Here is a 27084-nt window from a genome sequence, read left to right as displayed (position 1 = left end):
TTATCGCCTCTTTTATTATTTAATTTGGCTGGAATGTCTTTTTTTTTTTCTTTTAAGATGAATGAACCTTCTGCTGACAGCAACTCCCTTGCTTTTTGCTTTCAAACCAAAATTGATGGGATTTTAGGGGATTTTCTGTTAAAAAAAAAAAAAAACCAAACCAAACAGCTTCCTCATAGTAGAAAGTGTGTGCAGCTGCTGCCATGGAAAACTCTGACTAAAACCACAGTATCGTTCTGATGAAGTTACACCACGTAGGGTAGATCTGCAGCCCAGAACATTTCTGGTCTTTCCTACTCTGGCAGGTTTAGATGTCAAGTCTTTCAGATGTTCACAGGTCAGCATCCCTGCACCTACCTGCCACAATGTACTCATCAGGGCTTAGACCTATTTAAAGTTATGGTGAATCAGACGGTGTGCCTCTTGGCCAATGAAACCCAAGTGTGGTTTGCCACCCAAGCTCCAAACACTGCCTCTGAGACACACAAAGCTTGGTACAACGGTCTTCCATTGTCATGGTCTTCCAAGACGGAGCACTTGCTCGCACACTGCCAAAAGACGAGTATATAACAGCTGCACCTGGTGATACCTTCCCAACAATGGCCTTGACCCCACAAAACTTCACTCCCTCAAGTCGTTTTGTGCAAATGTATGGCACTACTCACTTGGATAACACAACCTAGCTATAAATTCAGCACAAAGCCAAGCCTCACAGAGGTCTGGGCAATATGGCTTTCACAGATATAGAATCATAGGATCATAGAATAGTTAGGGTTGGAAAGGACCTCAAGATCATCTATTTTCAGCCCCCCCCGCCATAGGCAGGGACACCTCACACTAAACCATCCCGCCCAAGGCTTCATCCAACCTGGCCTTGAACACTGCCAGGGATGGAGCACTCACAACCTCCCTGAGCAACCCATTCCAGTGCCTCACCACCCTAACAGGAAAGAATTTCTTCCTTATATCCAATCTAAACTTCCCCTGTTTAAGTTTTAACCCGTTACCCCTTGTCCTGTCACTACAGTCCCTGACGAAGAGTCCCTCCCCAGCATCCCTATAGGCCCCCTTCAGGTACTGGAAGGCTGCTATGAGGTCTCCACGCAGCCTTCTCTTCTCCAGGCTGAACAGCCCCAACTTTCTCAGCCTGTATGTAGCACAGAGTGGCTGGCTTGCGTTATTGCTGTCCAGATCCCCAAGCAGTGACACCACCAGTGAGATATCATGTCTTGGTCTAAGTGAAGTTGTAAACAAACGATCATCAGCATTACCTCAGCAACAGGTATTCAGGGCAAAACCTGTGGATGCCCAGTATTTGTTAGTTAAGTTCTTTCTAAGCTTTGCGTCTAGACAAATATCCCCCTGAGCATCAGGGTGAGAGCTGAGAGCCCTCCATCTAGCAGAGCATAAGCTGAAGACCTCTGAAACTTTCCTGAGCAAGCTTAGATTTTCCCATAAAAATAATACAGTCACTTCTTTGCATTTCTTCCAGCTCATCCCACGGGCCTGTCCAACCAACCATTGTAAATGCCTTTATCTCCCTCCTCTCACCCTTGAGGGATGCCACTGCTTGGCCCAGCAGTGAAGAACCTCAGTTGACTCAGGGGACCTGTAAGGCAGAGCAGCACCTTTACAACCCAAACAGAAAATACAGCAGGCAGCTATGTATTTTCTTTAGACAAGTCATACTGGGGACAGCCAGAGCCCAGACTCTGCTTCTTCACATTGTGTGGATTATAACAGGTTTTTCTTGCTGCAGCAGTAGCCCGTGCTCACTAGAAGTAACCTCCACCGTTTTAAGTGCAGAATTCATGGGCTCTGCCAAGTGGACAGGAAATTAATGAAGTTTAAATGAAGAGCTGCTCCCTTTTCTAGCCGTCTGATTATTTCTTTTGATTTAGTATAATCCTGGCAGAGCGCTCCTGATCTAATCACAGGAGCTTGCACTTCGGTGATCTAATTACTGCCAAGTTTCTGGCCCTTAGTTTTCCTTTGATGGGAACATTTAAATGTGTGAACTTCACAGGGGCTGGCTGACAGCTTTCAGCTCTGGGATCTTATTTTAATCATAGACACAGTGGAAATGGGTGCAAATTGGTTGTCTCAAAACACTGCCTTGTGAAAGCACATATCTCTTCATGGCAAAGCTTGAAGCCTTTCACCTGGGTTAGGGTAGAGAATAAAATGTGATTTTCCACAGACCACATTTGCTTCACCTTTAGCCAGTCTTGCAGCCTGCCCATAGCTTAGACATGCAATCAGCTCAGCATTGCTTCTAGCCAGAGTCTATAAATTCTGATAGCTGGTACCTATTCCTACTCTTACCTACAGATCTCCAGCCCTCTGCCAAACCTGGCTTGAACTAATCAGCAAACGTAAATGCTATCTGGGCAAACATGCAGCCAGCACGCTCACATAGTTTCAGTTTTAAAAAGGAAGCTACAGACACAGAGATAACACAGAGTCTGTTTTCCAGCAGCCTTCTTCAACCCAAGCCTGCACAAAGTTGGGCTGAGAACTGATGATTTCAATGCACTTGGTGAGAGTCCAAGACATAGAATCAGAGAATCATAGAATGGTTTGGGTTGGAAGAGACCTTATAAAGATAATCTAATTCCAAGGCCCCTGCCCTGGGCAGGGGCACATCTGCTTTGCACACTGATCTTCCAGCACTGTCTCCCAAGCACCATCACATTGTACCCTCAGTCTTCCGTGACCTAAGATTGCCACAGGTGCCAACCACTGGGCAAAGAAAGCAGCTCCCAGGGTCTGCCTCGCAAGATAGCATCACCCCAGCAACTCCCAAAAGCTTTCTTGTGATGCCGCTGCCCACTGTTTGCTCATGTCCTTGCATTGTCCCCAACCCTGATAACTCCTCTGGTCGATGTTATCCTCTTATCGCCACAGGAGCACTGCTGAGCCATCAGCCCTCCATGTTTCACAGGGAAGGCACTAAACTCAAGCTACTGATAGACCGATCCACAAACCCATTCAGGATTGTTTTAATCAGTGGCTTAATCTCTGTCACTATGATCAGATCTCTCTCTCCCTTGTCTGCAAGCTGGATGTTAGGATGAATGTCCCCTTGGCTTGTGCCATATCATATCAGGCTACGCAGAGAACACGTCGCAGTCAATGATTTACCATTTGTACCCCTGGGGCTTTATTACCCTTATTTTAGCAGATGGGAAACTGAGGTCCCTAGAGATGCAGTGGCCTCTCCAAAGTCTCAGGACAATTGAGAATTGAGCTAGGCTTTCCCAAGCCTTAAGGACATCCTCCTCCTCCAACAGTGTTGTAAAGGACCGGCCAAGTTAGGGTGTTATTGTGCTGACAGAAGAACACAGGAGCCTTGGCCAAGACACCTTTCCATCTGAAGTCCTGATATCTTTTGAAGACGTGACCATTTGCTTGGCTTTATTTACCAAGCAACCCTCTTCCAGTCAATGGAGCAAAGATAACCACATTAAGCACATACAGAGATCTTGATGAGATCAGGATTCATCTGACCGGATAAGAATAGGGTGGAGAAGAAGAAAGAAAAAAAGAAAAAGTAAAAGTTCATTAGTAACCCAGAGTCCAAACTGGACCAAACCTGAAGGGTTCTCCCCAGATACTTCTCTTTTTTTCTCAGAAATGACCATGTAAGGCATTTGGACTACAGCATTGAGCCAGAGGAAAAACAAAATGAGAGTGGGGGAAAGAGAAACCCAACCCAAATGATTCTGTGACTTGATTTGTTCCAGAGGTTCAGCTGAGGATGAAAATGGTGCATCCGTTTTGTAATTCCCTAGGAGGTATCTGGACGTCAGAGGAAAGGAGCAGAACAGAGAGATTTCCATCATTACAAACAACCCCTGAATTCTGCCCACAGCCTCGAATGTCTGAGGGAAGTAGAGACGGTGAGAGCAATTCTCCGGGTATCACCACCATAGCCACAGTGTCCAGGCTTCATCAGATGTGAAAATATTAATTCGCATCACTTATGATTTGGGGATGAAACCCCAGGACAGGCAAAAGGCAGGAAAGCTAAGGCTCAAAGATGCTCTTCATGCAACCAGTTACTAGAAAATGTAAGATTTTAGGTTGTCCTCAAAAAAACCCTGTAATTTATTCCAAATGGAGCATAAAGATGTGCAGAATAAAGAGCAAAACCTCTGTTCTTTAGTGTACCTCATTTACAACCTCAAGGCCATAAGCAGTGGACCCAGCTATGATGCTGAGATTTACTCAGGTGAGTAGAAGAAACATCTGGAAGGGGTGATGACAGAAACACACATCCCATGTAAAAAAAATGCTATTGGAGACTTCTCTGTTTTCCTGGTATTTGTGATGGAGAGCTGTAACTCTCATATTTTTAATAACATTTTCTATGGGAGATGGAAATAAATATTTGAGTAACAAATGCCCTGATGTATTTTTGGTCAGTTATTTTAGTTTGTGTGTTGGGTTTTGCCTGCAACAATGTAAAATTTAGCATCTTTTGCCTATTCTGTGTTTTTACCACTGCATCTTGTTATAGCCAAGGCTTTTCAGACTTGCAGGCCTGCAATCAGAAGACTGAATTTGGTAAATGCTCTTTATTCTCTATATGAACACCCCCCCAAAAAAAAAAAAAAGAAGACTCTGGAAAGAAGGAATACATACATTTTTATTGCAAGTTAAGGAAAATGCTTCAAAAAGTTTTTAGTTATAATCAATAAAACCCATCTGAATTCATGCCCCGGTTATATTGTGTTTTGACATACAAAATCTCAACCCTAAATGTAGCTGAAAACAATTAGAACTATTTAAACTTCTTGCTTACAGCTCTTCAAGCCCAGCTTTTCTTTTTATTGAGCTCAAACAGCAATTCATTCAAAAATGTCTCAAAATCTTCATAATCCAAGCAAACCAATCAAAACCGACCCAAAAACTGTGAAAGTGAAATTCAATTCCATTTAAAACTAATAAATAACTGAACTGTTCTGCTTTGGAGCTTTGTTCATCCAGAAACAAAACCCACTGAACCCTGCAGTTTGCTGGGTTTGTGTTTCTGCCTCTTCCAGATGAAACACTAATGACACTTTTCTTGATTTTGGGAGGATTTTCCACTGAGCCAAAGAATGCATTTCCTCATCAGTTCTGCTTCTGACACGTGTGTTTTTCTGGAGCGAACATCAGAAGTACAGACAGCTCTAACGCAGCCTGTAGGGAAAGGTGCTAAAACTTGTCCTTCTGCCTGCCAGAAGAAGACAGTAAATCAAAAGCTTATGTTTTGCAGAGGAGCTCTCCCTGGGCACATTCAACCATTTCTCCATGGTTCTCCACATATCTTCTGGTGTTAACAACTGGAATAAGCTCTGATGCCTCCGATGTCCCACTGGCATTACAGTGAGACTTCACAGCTGTTCTGCCAAAAATACATAATCCTGCGTTAAGGCGCAGGACTAAGTGCTCTGTGAGAGATGAGTCCTGTCCTGGATCTGCAACACCCCCCAAGCCTTTGTCATCCTTCCCTTGTCTTCCCAGATAATAAGATTTTGCAGTGTTGTTGTGAGGCTTAATTTGGTGATCTTTGTAAAGTACATAAGGATCCTTTCTAAAAGAAAAAAGGGAAAAGAGAAAAGAGAAAAGAGAAAAGAGAAAAGGGAAAAGAGAAAAGAGAAAAGAAAAATATATGATGCTGCCTGATTCTGGTCTCATATGGCCAAGGAGCAACTCCTGAGGAGCTACAGCTGACTGAAACATCTCCCCTTCTACTCTGATGAGACCCCCACCTGCAGTCCTGCATCCAGCTCTAGGTGCCAACGTAAGAGGGATGTGGAACTGCTGGAGCGAGTTCAGAGGAGGCCACAAATACGCTCTGAGGGCTGGAGCACCTCTGCTATGGAGACAGGCTGAGAGAGCTGGGCTCTCTAGTCAAAAGCCCCTCTACAGATTTCTTGTCAGCTCTTTTAGGCTCTGGAAGCTGCTCTAAGGTCTCCCCAGAGCCTTCTCTTCTCCAGGCTGAACAACAGATGAGGATCTCCCACTACCCCCCTTACAGCATCCATCCAGTACCTGCTACCTGGCCTTGACAGGATATCATGAGGCTGAGCCCAAGCTGCTCTGTTCTGCAAGCCAGGAGCTATTTACACCTATTCAAAGCAGCCAGGTGCAATACAAACTCAAATAGCTGTGTGTACAAGGGCATCAGGCTTTGTCTAAATCTGTATTTTTTTCCACTGGGTACAATAGATAAATTGATTGATGGATTGATTCATAGAATCTTAGAATAGTTAGGGTTGGAAAGGACCTCAAGATCATCTAGTTCCAACCCCCCTGCCATGGGCAGGGAAACCTCACAACAGACCATGTCACCCAAGGCTTCATCCAACCTGGCCTTGAACACTGCCAGGGATGGAGCACTCACAACCTCCCTGGGCAACCCATTCCAGTGCCTCACCACCCTAACAGGAAAGAATTTCCTCCTTATATCCAATCTAAACTTCCCCTGTTTAAGTTTTGACCCATTACCCCTTGTCCTGTCACTACAGTCTCTGACGAAGAGTCCCTCCCCAACATCTTTGTAGGCCCCCTTCAGGTACTGGAAGGCTGCTATGAGGTCTCCACGCAGCCTTCTCTTCTCCAGGCTGAACAGCCCCAACTTCCTCAGCCTGTCTTCATACGGGAGGTGCTCCAGTGCCCTCATCATCCTCGTGGCCCTGCTCTGGACTTGTTCCAGCAGTTCCATGTCCTTTTTATGTTGAGGACACCAGAACTGCACACAATACTCCAGGTGAGGTCTCACAAGAGCAGAGTAGAGGGGCAGGATCACCTCTTTTGACCTGCCGGTCACGCTCCTTTTGATGCAGTCCAGGATACGGTTGGCTTTCAGGGCTGCGAGCGCACACTGAAGCCGGCTCATGTTCATTTTCTCATCGACCAGCACCCCCAAGTCCTTCTCCGCAGGGCTGCTCTGAATCTCTTCTCTGCCCAACCTGTAGCTGTGCCTGGGATTGCTCCGACAAACTGACAGACATTCAAGCCCATCCTGCCTCTTAAGTGGCTTTTCTCTTTCACCATTTCCAATACCCCCCCCCCCCCCCCCGCACTCCAGCAATGCCCAGCATTCTGCCTCTCCCCCTCCTGCCCCACCAGCCCCAGGGCTCACAGCATTCCTCCTGGTTTGTATGATGCAAGGAAAACCAGAGGTGCATCTGTCTCCAGGTGTGTTAACAGATATTACTGTTTATTAACAATATCAGCACTGTGTTAATGAGCTAAGAATGAGGGCTAATTAGATATCAATTTGCCAGCATACCTGAGCATTCTTTCCACAGAGTACTGCGCTGGGGTTTTGCCTAAAGATAGCAATGTCATTTCATGATAAAATGAACTTTCATGCTACTGTTACGATTACAGTGTTGTGTATTTTCTTGCTTTCCAAAAAGAGGACAAAATGCCACCTTCACCCAAGATTTTCCATCCTGGGCAGCGCTCCTAGCCCAGCGTGAAGCTGCAAGCCAAGTCTGAAAGACTAATCCAGACTGGGACTCCGCAGATTTAAGGGATCACCAGCTTTGCTGCTCCCCAGGAATGCCAACGCATCAGCAGTATTAACACCAGCGCTGTTTCTCTTTATACCACAAACCCCAAAGACAGGCAGGAGGGTGAGCAGACTCCTCCTGATGGCAAAGGGAAACCAGGAGCTTTTTTCGTGCAGCCGTAGGAATCTCAGCGGCATAGTCTGAATTCCTGCTGCTGTGGGTGAAGCCGGGGAAGGCTGCAGCGTTTGCTTGGCTGGAGAGCAGCGGGGCAGAGGGTGCTCCGAGGGGCTTTTGGAGGGGTATTTCTGGGAAGTTGGGTGGACGTTTAATGAGGAAAATGAAAAACACCCAAGCGTTGCCTCAACTCCAGAAATTGATGGGGAGATCGCATGGAAATCAGATGCAATCCAAAGGAGCAGCTGGAGATTAACAACTATTCAATAGCACTGGCTCTGCTTATCCAGCCCCTGAAACATCCTCACTGAAGATGCTGAGCCCTTCCTATGTGCAGTTCCCCCAACACCTCTCAGGATATCCGAGGTTTTAGGTGCAGGAATCTGGGTCCTCCCTTCCCTCGCAAAGCTGAGGCTGGGGGTTTGAGGGCTGGGGTCTGGGGGAGGCTGTGTGAGCATCTGCCTGCTCCCAGCCACCGCTCCATGCTCAGGGAACCCATTTGTGACAGGTCCAAGTGAAGAGAGGAAGCTTCCCATCAAGTTCCTGGCTACCTGCAGTGTCCCTTGCTGAGGACACTGTCAGCCTCAGGTCTCGCACTCACCCTGCGCCGCAGGGGTTTTCCCTTGTTGAAAATAAATGGATATTTTTTATGCCTTTTCCCCAAGTTTTCCATTTTTAAACCCGTCAATATTTTGTGGTTTTGGCAATCTAGTCCAAGGTCAAACCAACCTCCTGCGTTACTGCTCAGCCCTGCCAGCACGTGAAACTTGCCTGCACGTGAAAACCCTCACGTCCTTTGCTCGTGTGAGAGCATTTCACATGGATTTGACACTTGGAGATCCAGGGCTTGGAGCACCTGAGCATCACGATAAAACACCCTACCATCTGGCTTTGAGGTTTCTCCTCTCCGGAATACGTGGATTAATTCAAACCCCGATATGCCAGTGCAGAGAGAGAAATAGGGGGTTTTTCAAACACAGAAGGAAATCAGCGGTGAACGCTCCATCCTGATCCCACATCTGCCACCCAGGGGTGTAGGATTTGTGTCAGGATTGGCCCTTTCCCATCGTATCCAAGCTCGCCGCTCCCATCACCCGGTGCGCGATGCTCGGAGGGGGAGCAGGGGCATCCCTCCGGGTCCAGCCCTTCCCTTCCCGGCGGCGACGGGGCTGGCCGGGGCACTGACCCCAGCGCCGGGGAGTCTGGAGTGGAGCCGGCGGCCGCCGCTCCCCGCCGTCAGCCCACACCTCATCAATAGGGGCTGACAGCCGCGGCCTCGCCGCCCCGACGGCACCGCTGACGGCACGGCACGGCTGGGCACGGCTCGGCACCGCGCGGCCCGGAGCATGGCCTGCAAGCAGGCAGCCCCTAAGCTGGGGCTGCAGGCAGCCACATCACTTCGGGCTGCAGGGAGACCGGTGGTTTGGGGATGCAGGGATCCCCATGGGTCTGAGATGCAGGCAGTGCTGTGGGCCCAAGTGCAGGCAGTGCCAGGGTAAAGGTAGCCCTGCAAGTCAGGGTGCAGAGAGCCTTGTGTGCGGGCAGCCTCATGGATCTGGGGTGTAGGTATTCCCATGAGGTAGCCCCATGGGTCCCGGGTTTTCAGTCATTCCCACAGACTGGGAGTGCAGGAAGCCACATAGGTCTGGGGGAGAGGCAGCATCACTTGTCAAGGAGTACAAAGGGCCCTGTGGGTCTGGGAGACAGGCAGACCAGCGGGTCAAGGCAGCCATGGATGTGGAGGGGTACAGGAAACACCACTGGCCAAGGGGTGCATGGGGGCACAGACAGTCCCACAGCTGAGGTGGCACTGACACCCACATGGCTGTGGGCAGACCCATAACAGACATCCATGGGGATGTGGCCAGTGCGGCCACACACACAAAGGTACAGTGACAGATAAGGACATACGGCAAACAGATATAGGCAGATTGACCCCTAAGTGAGTGAAGCAGAGATCCATGGATAGGTATGTATTGATAAATAGGTATGTTGTGAAGTAAATAGGCACAAATAGTCAAATAGACAGAGGAATGACTAGAAAGTCACATAGATATTGGATACATGGCTAGATAGGTGGATAAATGAATAGATGGGCAGGTGGGCAGATTGGTGGTAATACCGACTGAGGTTCTGCACTGCCTGCCCTCCAGCCCATGCATCCCCAGGCAGCTCAGCTTTCTGCCTGGTGCAGAAGGCACCTCCAGCCTCTTTGACATGGGAAGAGGCTTTCCATCACCACTGCCACTGCCTCCAGAATGAGGGGCTGTGCCTAGGCCTGAGCCACCTGTGGACACCCAGCAGTCAGGAAGGTGGTTTCACAGCAGGTGTGCTCCAGATGTGTGTTTTCAGTGCTGTTACATCACCGTGGTCCTTTGACGTGATGGCAGTCAAGCCACACGTGTGGTCAGCAGTGCAAGTGGGCAATGGGAACCCCGGCAGCAATGCACCCTGGTTTGGGCGGTGGATGTTGGCAGTGAAGCTGAACAGGAGTGTAGCACATTGGTCCATGCTGTATTTTCATTGTACCCTGGGACACCTCTGTCCCCTGTAGCAGGGATCTTCCATGCACACGCAAAGGCACAGCCAGGACATGTGTTCACATTCTGTGGCCCCTGTTTCCCTAAAGATCCCAGTTCCAGGTGGGTTTTGGATCCTGACTCTCCCTAAATCACTCCAGCACTGACGCTCACCACTCAGCCCCTCTCCCCTCCTGCTGCATGAGAGCACTGAGCACTGCTCCACACACCTCTGCATCCCACGGCTTTGTCCTTGGGGAAGTTATCTGCACTGCCATTAGGGAAAAAAAAATACAAGGAAAAAGCAGTAACATAAGATTAGGGGGCAAAAGGGGTGGCCAAAATGGATGCCCCTGGAGCATCGCTGAACGACGATGCTGTTTGGACACCCTCCTGGCCTTGAGGAGGTTGTAAATGGGGTGGGGTGTGCATTTGGGGACCACGGTTGTCCTGTAAACAGATGTGACAGATGTTTAGGAAAGTGTCTCTGGAGGTGTGACAAGGGACTTTGATAAGTCGGGGTGGGGGTGGCAGCCAAAGCAGAGCAACCCCCCTGCTCTGACACCTTCCTGCCCACATACTCCCTTGGTTTGGGGTTGCCCCCGTCCCCATGCCCTCAGTCCCATATGGGGTTTCTTTCCTTGGGCCACGTGTCCATGAACAGGGGTGCCAGGGGGTGCAAGGTGAGGACTCCGAGTCTAACCAGGGGCTCACCCCCAGCAGCTCTCCACTGGGGTTTGATGCACGGGGGTCATCCCCTTCCCCTGTGTGGGCCAGATCTGGGGGGGGGGGGGGCATGAGCATCCCTTCTGCCCTCCTCCATCCCCAGACCCCAAAGGCGGGTAGGGGAGGTGGGTGCGCTCCGCTCCAGGGCTGCCCCGAGATGTCTCTGGACTCCAGGGGCCTGAACCCCCCAAAACCATCTCCCCGCCCCTCCAGTCTGACACCCCCAAAAGCCGGGAGTGCCAAGCCATGTCCCCCTGTGCTTGGGACATCCCCCCGCCACCTCCCGAACTCCACCGGCTGCTCTAAACAAGACAGCGCAGGACAAACTCCGCCGGCTGCATCCCCACATCCCCCATGCACCTATAGATACACACACCAAGAGACGTACACATCTATAGATAGGCAGCCACAGATCCGTGCTACCCAGCCGAGGGTACCCGCACTCTGGAGACAGGCTGCTCGCTCCCCGCAGCCCGTAAAGTCCACACCTTCCCCTCATCCCCAGACGCCCTCCCCACATGGGATAAATAAAACAATGATAATAGCCCCCCCAAAACCGCTCACAAAGCCCGGGGAGGGCTGCACCGACCCCTTTGGTTCGGTTTTGCTGTGCTAAAATCCCGGTTGCTTGCTGAGCTTTTTTCTTTTCTCCATTCTTTAACCTTTTTTTGGTTTTTTTTTTTTTGTTGGGTTGTTTTTTTTTTTTTTGGGGGGGGGGGAATTGGGAGATTTGGGTTTTGGTTGTTTTTCTTGGTTTTGGTTTTGGTTTTTTTGTTGTTGTTGGTTGGGTTTTTTTGAGTGAAATTTTAAAAATTCGATTTTCAGCACAGTCCTGAAGAGAAAATTTTAAATCAACTTCCCCCTTCCCCTCACCCGAATTCCTAATGTAGCGTTTTCTGTTGCCTTTTTCTGCTCTTGTTCACTGCCTCTCACGGGCGCATCTACCAACACCCGCAGCTTCCACTCTAAAACCGCCACGGAATTAACTTCAACGAAGGGAAAAGAACCCGAACAAAGCGAACCCCCAAACTGGCACCGTATCGATTTGTTTCCTCCCTGGGGGAGAAGAGGGCACTGGAAGGGAGAGCGGAAAGGCCGAGGTTTGTTCCGCACGGTTATTTTCAGCCAGATTTCGTTGACCGCTTCACTTTGCGGGCGAGCGCAGGGAAAAAGGCTCCTCGGAGCGCAGAGCTGAGATTTTTTTTTCCCCCGTTGTCGCTGGGCTCTGTCCCTGTCCCATTATTTGCATTTGGGGGTTTTGGGGGGCATAGAAAGTGTCCGAAATCCATCCTCTCCCTCCCGGCTGGCGCTTAAGCGTGGGGCTCGGCTCCTCACGGCGTAGCCTTCCGGCCGTGCGCACCGGCCGTAACGGGATGCTCGGCACCGAGGACCCGTGTTTCCCCATTGAAAGAGGCTGGATCCAGCCACGGGTATTTTTCTCTGTGTGTGTGCGTTTCTTCCTAGAAGAGACAAACCCAAGGCGGATCCTTGAAATCATCGGCTCCTGGTAGAGCTGCTGGGGCGGTTCTAATAGGGTTTAATTGGATTTTTGCTTCCTTTTTTTTAAGGAAAGCGCTGATATTTAGTAAGAATTCAACGAAGATTTAGTAGAGGAAATCACCAAGCATTCTGCAAGGCATGGGTAAGGAGATGCATGTCCCGAACCCTGAACATCTGGATACACAGCTGCTTTGGAGAAGGAAAGAAATGAAAGACATCGATATGTTTCATTCTCCCTTCTTTCTCTGCCCACTGACAGCTCTGTGTTCAGAAGCATACTTTTATATATACACACGCACACAGCCTGATATAAATTACACTGTATATTTAGGTATAGGAGTGTATATATATTTATATGTAAGACATGCATTAAGTCCCATCTATATGCAGTGTTTGTTTTGGTAAGTACAGAACTACATACTCATTATTACATGCAGATTTACCCCGTGTGCTTAAAACATAAATATCGAACAAGGCACACCGTGGCCCTTATTTCTCTATGCCCTGTTTATGTGCCTGTAACTTCATAGGTACCTCTAACCACCCTCCTGCCCGTATTGCTGTATCTGCCCTGATTTATGTGGAGACACATTTTTAGGCTCTGTGCCGGGCTGGGGCACCCTTTTTGGGGTTTCCCAGACACAGACTCTCTGTGCCCCCCACAGAGCGTACCCCAGAGTAATGGGGGGGCTGCGGGCGGCTCCGGGGCAGAGGATGGGGGGACCCCCCAAGCACCCCCTTCACTGTCCATTCCCCCCTTAAATAAATCACTTCCACCTGCTTGTCCCCTCCAAACCCTGCTCCCTTCACCTCTTTCATAGAGATATCTTTAATTCCTCAAAGATTTTTTTCTTTCTCAGTCCCAAAAGCTGCTACCAGCCCTCACCTCAGGTAGGACCCCAAATTTCCAAGGGAAATCCCGGAACCAGAGTGTAGGAAAAATTAAGGGTGCCAGCATTAATTCCCTGAATTGGCTCTGTGCTGCACCATTAACCATTAGACCGCAGCACACAGGGAGGCAGCGGGGGGCAAAAGATGAGTGTCCAGTTTAGGGGAGCACTCTCAAGCAGGCTGGGGCGGAGGGGACAGAGGCTGCCACCTCTTCACTCTGCTTGGACCATAAAGGGGTTCGGGGCAAGATCCTGCAGAAATCCCCACCCTGTGCAATATCCCCACGAAAGGAGGTTACCTCCAAAGGGACAGGGGAGATGGGGGGGGGGGCGTGCCCCCCAGAACATACCCCTTTTTACTTGTGTGGGCTGTTCCTGGGTGTCCCTCTGGGTGCAGGGGAGGTGCGGAGCAGGGCAGCCCGGCTGGACTTTGCCTGCAGCGTGGGGCCGGCCGTGGGGCCGTGCCCGTGGTGGTGGTTTGATTTCATTATTATACCCCTTTTCCCCTTCCCTTGCGCAGCAATGAAACCTGGCGCCCGGCTGATGGTGCAACAGATACCAGACACCCCCCGGTTACCCCCGCACTTTCCTCCCATCGCCACCCATTTCCACGTGACGCGGGCAAACCAGTCAGCGAGTGGGACTGGGGAGTCTGGCCTCACTGGGGAACCAAAGGGGGGGGAAGCAATCCCCCACTGTCCCTAACACACACCAAACCCCCCCCCCCCCAAAGCAGGAACAGGCAGGAGCCAGGCATCTCCTAGTCCTCTGCCTTCCCCGCAGCGAGGGGGTGTCCTGCCCCACGGCCTGGCCCCCTCCACCGCTTGTGCCCCCAGCACCAAAGGTGGGTAGTGCTTCTCTGTCCCCTTGCTCCTCTCCCTCGCTGGACCCCGGCGAGCCCTTTCCTACGGGCCTCCCCTGAAAGCTTCCTCCTATTGTCTCCTCGGGCTCCAAAACAGACTTAATTTTGCCTTTTTTTTTTTCCCTTTTTTAGTTGCTTTTTTATTATTATTATCTTCGTTACTATTTTTAAGGCAGGAGGGAAATTCACTCCTTTTTCCCCTCCTGCGGGTCCTGCTCCTCTTTGGAGAGCCCAGTGGAAATGCTCCATCCAAGGCTGGTTACAAGCACACGGCCCAGCCACTGCTCTATCCATTGGGATTTTTTTTTGGGGGGGGGGGGTGGTGGTTCAGAGCTTCCTTAAACTCCCTTCTTCCCGGCCCGCTTCCATCCTTACCCCTTCCCAACGCTGCCTCCGGCTTCTCCCCCTCTCCTCGGCCGCCTGCCCGTCTCCCGCTGTCCTCCCGGGTATCAGCCGTTATCTCCCGATTATCTCTTGTGCTGCTAAATTCAGCCCAGCAGAGGGGTTCAGCCCGGGGAATCTGCTAGTTACATCGAAATCAGTCCCAAGAGCTGTTTCTCTGTCCATAATTCCCCCCCATCCAGTCCTTCTCTGGGCGTGATGCTGGTTTCTAGGATCCCTCCGTGATCTGCAGGGAAAACAGCATCTTAGAAGGTTTCACCCCGTTCCGAGGCCCAACTTGGGAAGGGGATTTCCCCGAGACTCCCCTCCACAACGCTTTTTGGGGTCTTGCCACTGCAAGCCCCATGCAAGGCCCTGACAGCACCCCTCGGCCTAAGCCATTCCCCTCCACCCCAGGTGTGTCCCGTCCCCGCCCCCCCCAAAGGAGCCCGTATCAAAATCCAACCATCATGGGGAAAAGCATCCATCACACCCACCCTGCCCTGTGGCTCCGGGAAATGCCTCCCCATCCCAAACCACAGCATCCCGTGGGTCATCCCGCAGTGCTTCCAGCTTCTCCCAGCTCCCCACGCAGGAAAAACGGGAGTAAAAACACTCAGGAGGGGGTAGTTTTGCAGCTGCTCCTAGGGGCCTGCTCCGCACATGCCATCACCTGCAAACGAGCGGCATGGATGGGGGTGCAGGGGTTAATGCACCCCCCTTCTTTTAAGCACCCCTCTTCCATGCATGGCCGGCCACGCGTGGGGCAGGCGGGGGCTGACAGTGTCGAGCCAGCCTTCCTCCTCCTCTTCCTCCCCACCGTCTGCCTAATTTACGCCCCTCTCCCGCAGCCTCCGTGTCGACCCCCGCCGCCAGCCCCACATCAAACACGGGCCTCGGGGGCCATTAACAACTTAAAGCACCGATCGTACCTGCGGGACAAAGGTTTTTGCTCCAGGCCCTAGCAGAGAGCATCGCTGTCTCTCACCTTCCCGGCTGCGCACCCCCCCCTTCCACCTCCCCTTTCCAACACCCCCCCCCCCAAGAACTGCTCTAACCTCCCGATCCCTCCGCCCCGAGGCGGGGTGGCGGGGGGGGTCCCGGCCGCCGCCTCCTCCCGCAACCTCCGGCCGCGGCTCCCCGGGGCTCCCCAAGGTGTTGCTGGACGGGACTGGGGGGGGGGGGGGGGAGGAGACTGACCCGGGGTTTTAAGCAGCCCAGCCCCATCGTGGAAGGGGGGGGGGGGGGGGCGGGAGGTGATGGATGGAGCCCGGTGGGAGAAGCTAAATCCAGGCGGGAGCTAAATCTCTCCTCCGGAGGGACCTGGGCTTCTTGCCTGGGGTCTCGGAGCGGCGGCCGGACCTGCTGGAGGTGGGGAAGGGGGGAGGTGTGGGGGAAAGGGTGCTGCGGGGGGTTGGAGGCAAATTGCATCGCTGGTGGTGTTTTGGTTTTGGCTGGAAGGCTGCACCCACGGGAGACCGCGCCGGCTCACCGCAGGGGAAAGTGGAGCCCAGGGGTTTCCACCCGCTCCCCATCGCTCTGGATTGTGGCCGGGGACCCGGCAGGGTCTGGGGAGGCCCATCACGAGATGTACCAGAGTTTAGCCATGGCAGCTAACCCCGGCCCTCCGGCGTACGAGGGGGCAGGTGGCTTCATGCACAGCGCGGCCGCAGCGTCCCCCGTCTATGTGCCCACCACGAGGGTCACCTCCATGATCCCCAGCCTGCCGTACCTCCAGAGCAGCGGCTCTTCCCAGCAAGGCAGCCCCGTCTCCAGCCACTCCATCTGGACTCAACCCGGAGCTGAAAGCGCCTCTTACAACCCGGGATCTTCTCACCCTCCCGTGTCACCTCGGTTCTCCTTCTCCACCAGCACCCCCATCCCTGCCTCCTCTTCCCGGGAAGCCGCGGCGGCTTATGGCACCTCCTTGAACCTTTCTGCTAACGGGAGGGAGCAGTACAGCAGGGGGTTCGGCAGCTCCTATTCCAGCCCTTACCCGTCTTACATGAGCCCAGAAATGGCCACGACCTGGACTTCTTCGCCCTTCGACAGCCCCATGCTGCACAACCTGCAGAGCCGAGGGACGCCCGCAGCCGCCCGGCATGCCAACATAGGTGAGCACAGACCGGGTCGGGGTAGGGGAGGGAGGGTTTCACCCCGCTGCCCCCCAGATATTTGTGCACTCACCGGTAGGGTGAAGAGGGAGAAATTCACGGTATTTAGGACGTGGCCATTGGATTTGGCTGCAAAACACGGGGTGCGCTTGGTGCTCCCCTCCCCCGACCCTGCACGCACGTTCTCTGCAAAACCACCCTTTCAAAATATCCTCAAAAACCTCAGTTTCCAAAAGAAAAAAAGCGTAATTCAGGATAGGCCTGGAACGGCAAGAAATGATGTGCCGAGCTCCTGCGCCAGGGCCTGCCGGCTCCACAAACAGCTCCGAGGGGATTTAGGGGCTGTGATGGGGATGATCCTGGTGTGCAGGACCCCGATGTGCACAAGCAGCCCCTTCCTGGGCTTGTCTGAGGTGTAAAATGAGGGAAATCTGTACGGAAACTGGTAAAATGGAAGTGTGGCCCGTGAATCCCAGATCTTTCCTTCGCGTTGCTCTGTGTTAACGTCTTCTTTTATTTAAGGCCAGTTAGGATAGGAAAAGGGAAAGAGAGGGGAAATTTGGTGCTGAGAGGGGAGAGGTGATAGAAAAAGAGAAAGAGAAACGCATCCACATTAATTAGCACACTTCCTGAGGGATTCATAGGCACATCTGGACAGACCAGCCCTGTATTTCGGTGTCTCCTAGCCCCCCCCAGAATATCTCAGTCCTGATCTCTTGTGCCGACCCCAATCTTGGAGCCTTTAACTTCATGAAACACCCCTGTGTCTACAACCAGAAATTGGCCCAAATGGCTTAAAATACTGTTTTCATATTCGGTAGAGAGGAAGAGGGAGAAAGAGGGAGAGAAATGCAGGCACAACTTTGCATTGCTGTTTCATAAGCCCTTTTTTCTCTCCCGTTTTCTCTCCACGAAGGTATTTCTGTCGGCTTTGGGGTTGGGATTAACAAAGAAAAAGACTCAATTTTGCGTGCAGATATATTCTGAGGTTGCATTCCTTAACCTGAATTTTGGAGGGCAATTTTTCCATCGTGTTGGGCAAGATTTCCTTTATCTTTAGCATTATTTTTAGACTTAAAGGAAAGGAAAGTTGGGCATTGGTGGAGGCTTGGCCTCACCAACGCCTTTTGCTTTCCTTTGGGCATTATGAAATTGCTTAAAATGAGGAAGAGATTATCCTTAAGGATAAAGTTTTGGCCAACCAATTTTTGGAAGCCACAGGAAGGTAGAAAGTATAGGAAAAAAAGTCAGGATGAATCAAATAATCAAATACTAATTGAATGTTAACAAGGACATAGCGTGTTTGTATTTGACTACTGTGCCATCTCTTCCTTGGGAAAAAAAAAATGCCAGCTTTCTGGAGTGCTCTCAAAAGAGCTCTTAGTAATAAAAATAACCTTAAGATAATGCAAATGAATATTGCAGTTGCAAAAATACCCATCGGCTTTTAAAGTGTCAGAGACTGAGCCCAGTTATTTGGGGGTTTTAAGCCAGCATTTTTCATTGCAGGTCTCGCAGAGTGCATTTTCGTGGCAAAAAGTGTTTTTTACCCGGGCTCTCAAATAGCATCGGAAAAATGGGATGTGCTGAGCCAGGACAGAAAATGTTAGTGGTTGCTAACGAAGGAGGAAGGAGCCGGGACCCTTTCCCATTGCCAGGTCCCGATTCACGGCATCGCCTCCGCCCTCCGTGTCAAACAGGGGGATTTTATTAGCTTGCGTGTAATTATGTCTCTTTGACTGAGGAAAAAGCACTTGGGTTTTAAGTAAAAAGTGTTTTGGTTTTGGTAAAAATTAAACTGCCTGAAAGCCGACAAGTTTTAAATTCAGGATTAAAATGGACTTTTTGGAAGGCAGCTCCTCCAGCAAGTAGTTTAAGGTCCAGACTTGCCCGTTTACCTGTTCTCCCCGAGTCGGGATGTGGCCGATGCCGGGCTGCTTCCAGCTCGGTCCCTGTCTGACGCCGGGACGATGCTTTACCCAGGCTGCAGGTATCGAGGAGCGGGGCCTTGAGGCATGTAAAGACCGGCTGGTGGTTTCTGAGCCAGGAGAAAGGGATTTTTTCTCACGAGGAAGGGCAAAAAGCCTTTATGGGCTGAAAAACCAAAGGCATGGAAAGATGTAGTGGGGGGGAAACACGGAAAGATGTAGTGGGGGGGAAACACTGCTGCATAGTGCACCCATCGCAGACCCGGTTTAATAACACATCTGAGCCTGGCTGAGCGTCGGAGCAGTGCCCAGCACAGTGCAGCCGACTCCTTCCTTTGCCTTTCCTTAAGACTAAAGGTATTTTTATTCTCTGCACAATGAGGAATCTCAAGCTGGAAACACAATCCTTCCTTATATTAAATCGAGTGGTTCTTGCAGTGCATTTTCTTCCAGTGATTTGGCTTCCTGGAGAACCACTACCTTTGGATAGTGCTAACTGCCGAGCACCTCTGGGATCATTAGGGTTTTAATTATTCTCATTTTTTAATAATGAAGATCAGGTCTATGCAGGTGTAGCTGAATACGCAGACACCAATACGCAGACTGCGCGATTGGGAATGGCATTTTTTCTCCACTGCAAAGCAATGCACCAGGAAAAGAAGTTCAGTGAAATGTATTCAAATTAAATTATACTAAAAGAAAGAAAAATCTTCTTCTTTTTCCCTAATAAGAGGAATTTTGGCCTGGGTTAAAAGGTGTCAATGCAGCTGCGTGGTATAAAGCACCGGGAAGGATGGGCGCATAAGAGACATGGCCCTGCCTGAAAAACTTTCCCCGGTGTGAGCTGAAAATGCCAGATTTGGGCTTTTCAGAGTAAGTTTGGCGAATGATTTCATTACCCTGAAGTGCAGGATCAGACCCTGCAGCCGAGGCCGTGAACTTGCTCCAGGCATTGCCTTGGATGGGGTTGCAGCGAATTCCCGACTTAATGAGGCATGAAAAGCACCCGCTGCAAAGTGCCCTTTGAAGAGTCTTCCCTGCCAGCCCCCTAAACCTCCTGAAATCTGCCCCAGAATTAGCATGGAGGAGCAGTTTGCTCCTTTCCCCTTCCCCAAGCAGAGAGGAGCAGGGATCGAGGGCGGCACAGGAGCTCGAGCGCATCCAGCCCGCTGCTGCTTGCTGTCTCCGGGAGGTTTCCAGGCTGAGAACGCAGGGCAGACCCTGGTTTGCCATCCCTGCCTCCTGTAATTTTGCTTTTGGCTAAAAAGCATTGGGGTTTTTCTTTTGCTGTGTCATCGAGGAGGTTGATGTGGTTGGAAGTAAATCGGGGCTAGGGGCTGAGGGCATTTGTAACGGGTGCTTAGCATTTTGCTTTGACTAAATCGAAGTCAGGGAACAGGAACCATGTGAACACAGCAGCAGCATCTGGGAAGATCAAAGCCTGGAGCAGACACTCGGTTCGAAAATGCCTTTTCTGCTGCTGGTGGGGGAGAGATTGTGAACCAGATCTTACGCTTTCCCATAGGGATGCTAAGAGATTTGCCCTGTAGCATCCCCAGGGCCAGCATTTCCAGTAACTCACCAGCATTTGTTACAACCCTCTGCCCTACAAGGAGCCCCTCACCTTCCCCACACACTGAAGAACAAGGTGACTGCTCCCCATGGGGCAGTGGGCAACTGGGGGAGCCCAATCTCTGCTGTCCCTGCCTTCTGAGGGATAGGGCCATAGGACAAGGTCATAGGGTAGAGGGATGGGGCCGTAAGATGTAGGGATGGGGCTGTACGATGAGGGATAGGGCTGTAGGATGGAGCAAAGGGGCTGTAGGATAAGGGACGGAGCTGTAGGATGAGGAATGGGGCCGCAGGACACGTCTGCATTTCACATGGGACCCTACATCCCCAGTTTTGCAGGCGGTTGCATTTCTCACCTCGGCTCCGGCTCCGCCGGCGGGGAAGGCTGGCCTAGGGCTTTGTTTCCCCCCCCTGCAGGTTTCAAGCCACCTTCTGCTCTCCCGCCTAATTTAATTGTCACCAGTCAGTCTGGGATTTGGGGTGAAACCCACAGAAGTAAGGCTTCTAATCTCTGAGCAAGATCGAGCTCAGCCACGCAACTCATTATTACCACCCAAATCCACAAACCGTGTGTGTAAAATTGCAAATACAGCAACGACAGTAATGAAAATATCACCACCATGGGCACCAGATTACCCTGATCAATAATGCAATTCCTGAATTGAAAACTGCACCTTATTGCCGCATACAAGGACGTATGTTGCATACAACAGCCATGGTGCAGTACGTAATACATTGCAAATGCTCATGGATTTTTGTAAAGCAGTAAAACTTAAAGCAGCAGACAATGGCACTGAATCTAAGACTTATTAAGCCAGAACCAACTATTTTTCTCTTCCACACATGCACTCATGTACGTGCCTTTATCCTTGCAACAATAACAGCAGGGTTTTTTAAGAGCCTGTATTTTGCTCTCTACATATTTATTTCCACCAGTTTGGGGGGAAAGAGGCAAAATCCTTGGACATGAGCATTTACCAGGCAGTGTTTCCAAAAGGAAACTGGGCCTGATCCTTCTGTTCGGTGCTAGCCTGATTGTAGAGAAACCTTGGCTCGGCAGGCAGAGAGGGACTCCCCAGAATCAGTTATCCCAAAAGCAGCTGGGTATTTTGAATAGGAAAACCATTAAAAAACGAAGGATGCCCTGGAAGAAACCCCCTCCAACAAAGCATCAACCAGCAAATAAAATCCCAAGCAGGGTGAAAAAAGCAGTGGCACAGCGAGATGAGCAAGTGTTCGTGCCTGAAGGTCGGCTGGAGGAGGATGTGTGCAGGGGCTGATAAAGTAAGGGTAGAAAAATGCCGTTTTAGGGAAAATTCAATTTAAAACAAATTGACGGTGTAGTCCCCAAACCTGCAGAGACCTTGTTTCTCATGGGCTGAAATTTTTGCTCCTCAAGCCCCGCAGAGCTTTGCACATGAAAGAGAAAAGTGTGGAAATAGAATATATCATCTTTCAGAGGTTTTGTTCCCAAATTCACATGCCAGCCCGCTCTGGCCTTCTCTCCCTATAGTTTCCTCACTGAAAATGGGAGATGTGGAGACGTCCCCCTGCTCCTGGGGGGCAGAGGAAGGTGGGGGGATGCAGCAGAACACCTCAGGTCTTTCAAGGCTTTTTCAACCCTACAATAAAAAGACTTAACGAAGCGTCTGCCTTCCATTTGGGGCTCACCGCTGCCTGTGAAACCAGGTGGGGATCTGTGTCGAGAGCTCAGACTGTGGGCTTAAATCAGCCGGTTTTGCCTATGCTGGGAGGCTGCGCCGGTCGTGTCTTACAGGGATGTGTGAGCCGCAAATAACACAATTACGCTTCTGAAACCCCTCAGTCCTAATGGTGAGGTTGGGTTATTAGAAGTCCGGCTTGCTTTGGGAGGGGGATGTGTAATTACGCCTGTAGGATTGACAAAAAGGAGGTTGGAAATGCCAAATACTCACCTTGTAGGTGGACCCTGAATTCACGCTGCTGTCTGGCAGGAAGGTGTAAATATGCCTTTGGTACGCAAGTGTGAAGTGCCGCTTAAGTCAACCAGGGAAATATGTGAGAACACGCTCTTACCTCGAAAATCAACCCAAATTATACAAGGAAATTTCATTATAAGTTTGTATCGAGGATTTTTTTTTCATGGAGAAAAAACCCTCGCGGGTCCCCTTTGTGGAACAGAAACCTCGCAGCTGCCTACAATAACATCCAGCATTACGGCAAAATACTAACATCTCTCTGGCCTTTACAAGTCTTCCCCATATCATCGGTCACGGTGACCCGTCCAAGCTGTAAATACATCCGTAATGACAAATTAAACCCAATTATCTGCCATGCCTGAGCAGTGAGGTCTTTCTACACGGGTGCTTACACATATGTGACAGCTCTTGAAAATAATTCGATCATCGCTGGCTTCGCAGCGGCTGGTGCAAGTGTTAGCAAAGGCTCTTTTGGAAGCCCCTATAGCCATGCCACAATGAGCGATGCCATTGTAAGGTCTCGCACTGCAGAAACGTGTTGGGCTTATTTTGTCCCTTGCAGCTTCTCAGAAGGTCACTTGCTGCAGAGCTCGCAGCACTCCCCATGCTGTCGCGCTCTTTGGAACACTCGGGGCACTCGGCTGTGATTTCTTCTTCAACACGATAAGCTGGAGCTGGATTTTCTCATCCCCCCAAAAAGCACAGGCGGGCGGGTGCTGGGTCTGCTAAGAAAGGATATCTGGGCAGAGATTTCTCAAAGCTGGACGTAGATCTGACCCCGCCATCAGCGCTGAAATGTTTCAGATCTTAGGTTTTGGCAAGGGCCGGATTTTAAAGCCAAGTTTGGGGCAGTGTCAACAGGAAGCAAAAATGATTTCTGCTTTTCCAAGAAGTGCCCGGTAATGATTTTCTTTATCAATTATTTGTTGGCACAAAGGGGTTTTCTTGCTTAATTAGGAGGACACATAAATGTAGGATGCACGCTTTGCCTGGGGGAAGCAAAGATGGATGCTTCCAACATCTTTCTTCTGTTTCCTCCATCTTTCTAAGCCAAATCCCTCTTTCACCCAGGCAAGGCTTGAAGGATGCAGGAATCAGCTCCCTCCCCCACAAACCCCCCTACCCAAATTCAGTATGGGCTACGAAGAAAAAATCATCTCACTTGCTCAGAGTTGAAACCATTACTGTTTTAAAGGAAATGGAGCTGGTGAAGGATCAGGCCCATGGAAGAAGTTTTCCTAGGGAAGAAATGCAGCCTCCTGCAAATTATATGGGGATCTACAGGTTTTTGTGGGGATACAAAGCCCTAAAAACCAGCGGGACCTTTCTTTCTCCTTTCTGGAAAGTGGCTACTTGGTTTATACGTTGCAGCATGCAGGGATTTGTGGGTTTGTTTTCATTATTTCTAGCGCCATGTAAATCTGGTGAGCCCCTTATCGCAGCCAGTGGGGCTCGAACCGCTCACGCCAGCTTTGGGAAAGACTTGGAAATTCATCTTGTTTGTGAAAGAGGAAAAAATAATTCATGGAAAGTCAGGGAAAAGTAAATTTTGCATCAGAGGTGGGGTGAGGGCAGCCGGATGAGGGATGCAGTGGGGCCGATCTCTCGTCTCCACCAGGGACCGGTACTGGACACTTCTGAATCTGGGATAACAGAATTGCTGCCTGGAAATGTTTCCTCCTAATCCCTGGGAATTAGGTCGGTGTCTGCTGGGAGAGCATTTCAGGAGAGGTTCCGTGGTGGGACGCTGCTGCCTGCTCTTGCTCTTCTTCCCAAAGCTCACCCGTTTTCCTCTGGCCGATGCTTCCAGCTGCAGCACAGTGCTCTTAACGGGTGTTGGGCTAGGACTGGGTGCCTGTTGCAGTCAGGCTCCCCTGAGAGATTAAGACCTGAACCCAGCAGAAGAGGTTGAGGGCAGAGATGAAGCAGGGGGGTAGAAGGAGACCAGATTTTGCCAATTCTTGCCTTTTTGCCCCCACAGCTCCTGCTTGCACAGTGCTCTCTGGCTGCATCTGCAATATCTAAGCAAGTTCCAGGCTGCCCTCTGGCCCCAAGGGCCAGGGAAGTGGGCTGTCTCCTTTGGCTCTGCAAACATCTCCAAACAGTTGAGGAGGCATCTCCCTCTTGTCTGCTTTTCAGCTGCCTGCCTCCGGCTGTTGCCAGCCCTTGTGCTTTGGTGCACCTCATTTTTCCTTCCAGCTCCAGCTTCCAGAGTCATGTTATCATATATCAGGCTCTGCTTTTGCAGGAAAGGAAAGGAGCAGCTTTTCTCGGCAAGAGAGAAACTGGGAAACCCTGATTCCTTCATGCTGTAACTCTAGAAGAGACCAAAACCATAACCTAATTCTTATTGGTTAAACTTCTACGAGTTTCCAAGCCAGGATCTTGGGTTTGCCATCTGGGGATCCATCATTATTCAATATTCAGGGCTTGCAGCAGTGGAGCAGTAAAACAGTCAGTGAAACGGTGAGCCCCAGACATCAGGACTCCTCCAAATGACACGTTTGGCCCCAGATGGCTGAGATTATTTTGGGAAGGGAGTGCTGGCCCCAGGGGCTGGCTGCTCGGGGGAATGGCTGCTGGGAAGGACGCTGAGTTGGGACATGCCTTGGTGATGTGGAGCATGAGAGGGGCAGCCGGCTTGGGGGAATGACTCCTCTTCATGCTCCCCTGGGCTGGGAGGATGCCCTGGATCCTGGGGACAACTGAGGCTCTTCTCCAGGGGCTGCCCTTCCCTCCTTCAGTCCTTCATTGCTTTAATGGGGAAAATCACTGATGCTGTGATTTACCCTGACCCTCTGGATGTGAAGAACAGGCCTTGATGGTTTTTTCCAACTCCCAGCGCAAGCAGGACCACATGCAGGAGTGTAAAATCCCCTTCTCACCCCCTTCCCTTTTCCCCCAGCCAGGGAAGGCTCTCACTCCAGCAGGGCGAGCTGCCTGCCCCCCTGCCTGCCCTCCCCAGCCATTTCTATTCCTAAACCAACATCCCAGTCAGACTCTGTCACCTCCCCTCACACAAAATCAATAACAACGGGTGAGCAGGTTAATTATAATCACAGAATAAACGCCACGGTCTCAAAGTTCACTCAACTTCACCAGCATTTCAAAACGAGGGGACGACGCCAAGCAACTTTCATTGATTCCTCTGGGGCAGGTGTGGGAGTTTGAACCTGTCCCCAAGCTGATCTTGATTCAAGACCTGCACAATTTTCTTCCTTATCTCGACTTTCCCCTATCTTATAATGCCTGTTATTTTAGATAAAAAGTCCAATCAATTGAGTTAGAAAAACTGCAAGTTATATGTTGCCCTGATAAGTTTGGTACCTGCCGTTTTATTGGCCTGGACTGCAGTTTCTGTGCGAACTGACCTTTGCAGATGCTTTATTGGCAGCCAGGACAATCATTCCATCCTCCCACCCTGCTCAGGGGTCGAGTTGACTTAACGTTCAGAATAACTAATAGAAGAGGAAAAGAGAAGGGCCAGGGGTTAGACAAACTGACTGTCCCCTATAACAGTGATGAACTGTAGTAAACACCTTTTTGTTTGTCCCTGGCTTGCGTCCCACAGGGAGGCCAGGATCTGCCCTAACTTATTTTGGTGTAGCTCCTCTGAGTGGGATTTATCAGTATAACACCTCCTGACTGGAGCCAGAGCCTGTGTCTAAATAGCGAGCTAAAGAAAACTGGGGCAGGGGTTTGGATATGCATGTGATCGTCAATCTTGGTCAGTGCTGTCAGGCTCAGAGAGGGCTTAGACATGTGAAACAGTATATAGCCTGCATATTTCCTATATTCCTACACCTGCTATATATATGGTTTAGACACATAAAGTGAGGTTTTTTAATATACATATGTGTGTGTGTCTGTGCATCTTATATTCATGAACATATATATATATATACAGACACAAAATTGCATAGAGCTATGCTCTGTATAGCCATAGAACAATAATTCTAACAGCAAAACCAAACAGAATTGATTAGAAATGACTCCTAGCTTGCATTCTTAAGGACATGGTATATGTGTATATATACGAATTTATACATTAATATGTATGCACATATAAGTGCATATATGTGTGTATATGTGTATATATACACATGCATAGTACACAGATAGACGATAACATAATTCAATCAATTGTATTCGTACAAGCAGAATTTTGCCAATTGGATATACATCTTTCCTTCCGCTCTGAAAAAAACAACACAAACCTTTGAGTCTCTGGAGTTGCAGGGATGCAGGATTGTAGGTCAGAAGATCTCTAGTCCAGCCTCTTGCTTAAAGCAGGACAACTGGTAGCAGGGGCTGAGGGCAGCTGTGGCTTCACCTGGATAGAGCTTGGAAATGCCCAGGGATGGAAGTTCCCCCACCTCCAAATGAAAACGCCTCCTAATTCCCAGCCTGTGGTTTGTGCTTCATCCCCCTGTGCCCTCTCCCACGATTGAGAAGGGTATGGCTCTGTTGTCCACATATATCTGGCTAACTGATGTACTTGCAATGAACCCAAATGGCATCAATTTCCCTGGGCCCAGAGCTGGCCCTGGCTTTGGTCCACCTGGGTGCTGGTAGTCACCTCTACAGACAGATGGTCACCATCAGACAGACAGATGCTGCACCAGGATGTATGACCAAACACCATTGGATTCCCATAGTTTAAGGACTTTCAGCTCTTTAGCTGCTCTGTAGGAGCCCAAGTGGACCAAGAGCACGTGAAGGCTGTGCCATACTTGATGAAGAACTAGTGCCAGATGCTAGCCGTGGGAACTCAACAGACCATGCTCTTCAATCTTAGCCCAGCTGCCCAGCTGGATCATGGCACTGCAAATCCCAAGCTTTGCTCTACATTTTTTCCCCCCTCATCCTTTCCCCTGCAGTCATCAAGAAGAGCCTCTGGCAGGACACATCCATTTAGAGATGGACCATATTCAAGGAGGACAATGCTG

General features: G+C 50.3%; 1 protein-coding gene and 1 long non-coding RNA gene across 9 annotated transcripts in view; one reads left to right on the top strand and one right to left on the bottom strand.

The window, feature by feature from the left end:
• Window positions 1-11629: 11629 nt before the first annotated feature.
• On the bottom strand, window positions 11630-15730 carry LOC136015652 (uncharacterized). Of its 5 annotated transcripts, none has more exons than XR_010613279.1 (4): window positions 15622-15730; window positions 15061-15236; window positions 14558-14810; window positions 11630-12390 (listed from the first exon to the last, which is right to left on the bottom strand). It is a non-coding gene; the product is annotated as an uncharacterized LOC136015652 (long non-coding RNA). The 5 variants fall into 5 exon arrangements; XR_010613280.1 differs by lacking the exon at window positions 15622-15730 and adding an exon at window positions 15496-15568; XR_010613277.1 differs by lacking the exon at window positions 15061-15236 and having other exon boundaries at window positions 11630-12616; window positions 13671-14810.
• GATA4 (GATA binding protein 4) overlaps window positions 13957-27084 on the top strand; it is a 27841-nt gene continuing 14713 nt past the window's right edge. For 2 of the 4 annotated variants that reach the window (XM_065681869.1, XM_065681868.1), the window contains exon 1: window positions 16025-16677. In XM_065681869.1, the coding sequence (XP_065537941.1) occupies window positions 16152-16677 (526 nt within the window). In that variant the 5' untranslated portion in view covers window positions 16025-16151. Of the gene's footprint in view, window positions 14165-15961; window positions 16678-27084 lie in introns of those variants that run through there. The other 2 variants (XR_010613274.1, XR_010613275.1) reach the window with 2 other exon arrangements.

Source organism: Lathamus discolor, chromosome 5 (assembly GCF_037157495.1).
Source record: "Lathamus discolor isolate bLatDis1 chromosome 5, bLatDis1.hap1, whole genome shotgun sequence".
NCBI classification, from domain to species: Eukaryota; Metazoa; Chordata; class Aves; order Psittaciformes; family Psittacidae; genus Lathamus; species Lathamus discolor.
Note: the sequence above shows the minus strand (reverse complement) of the source record. Positions and strands in the feature narration are given on the sequence as shown.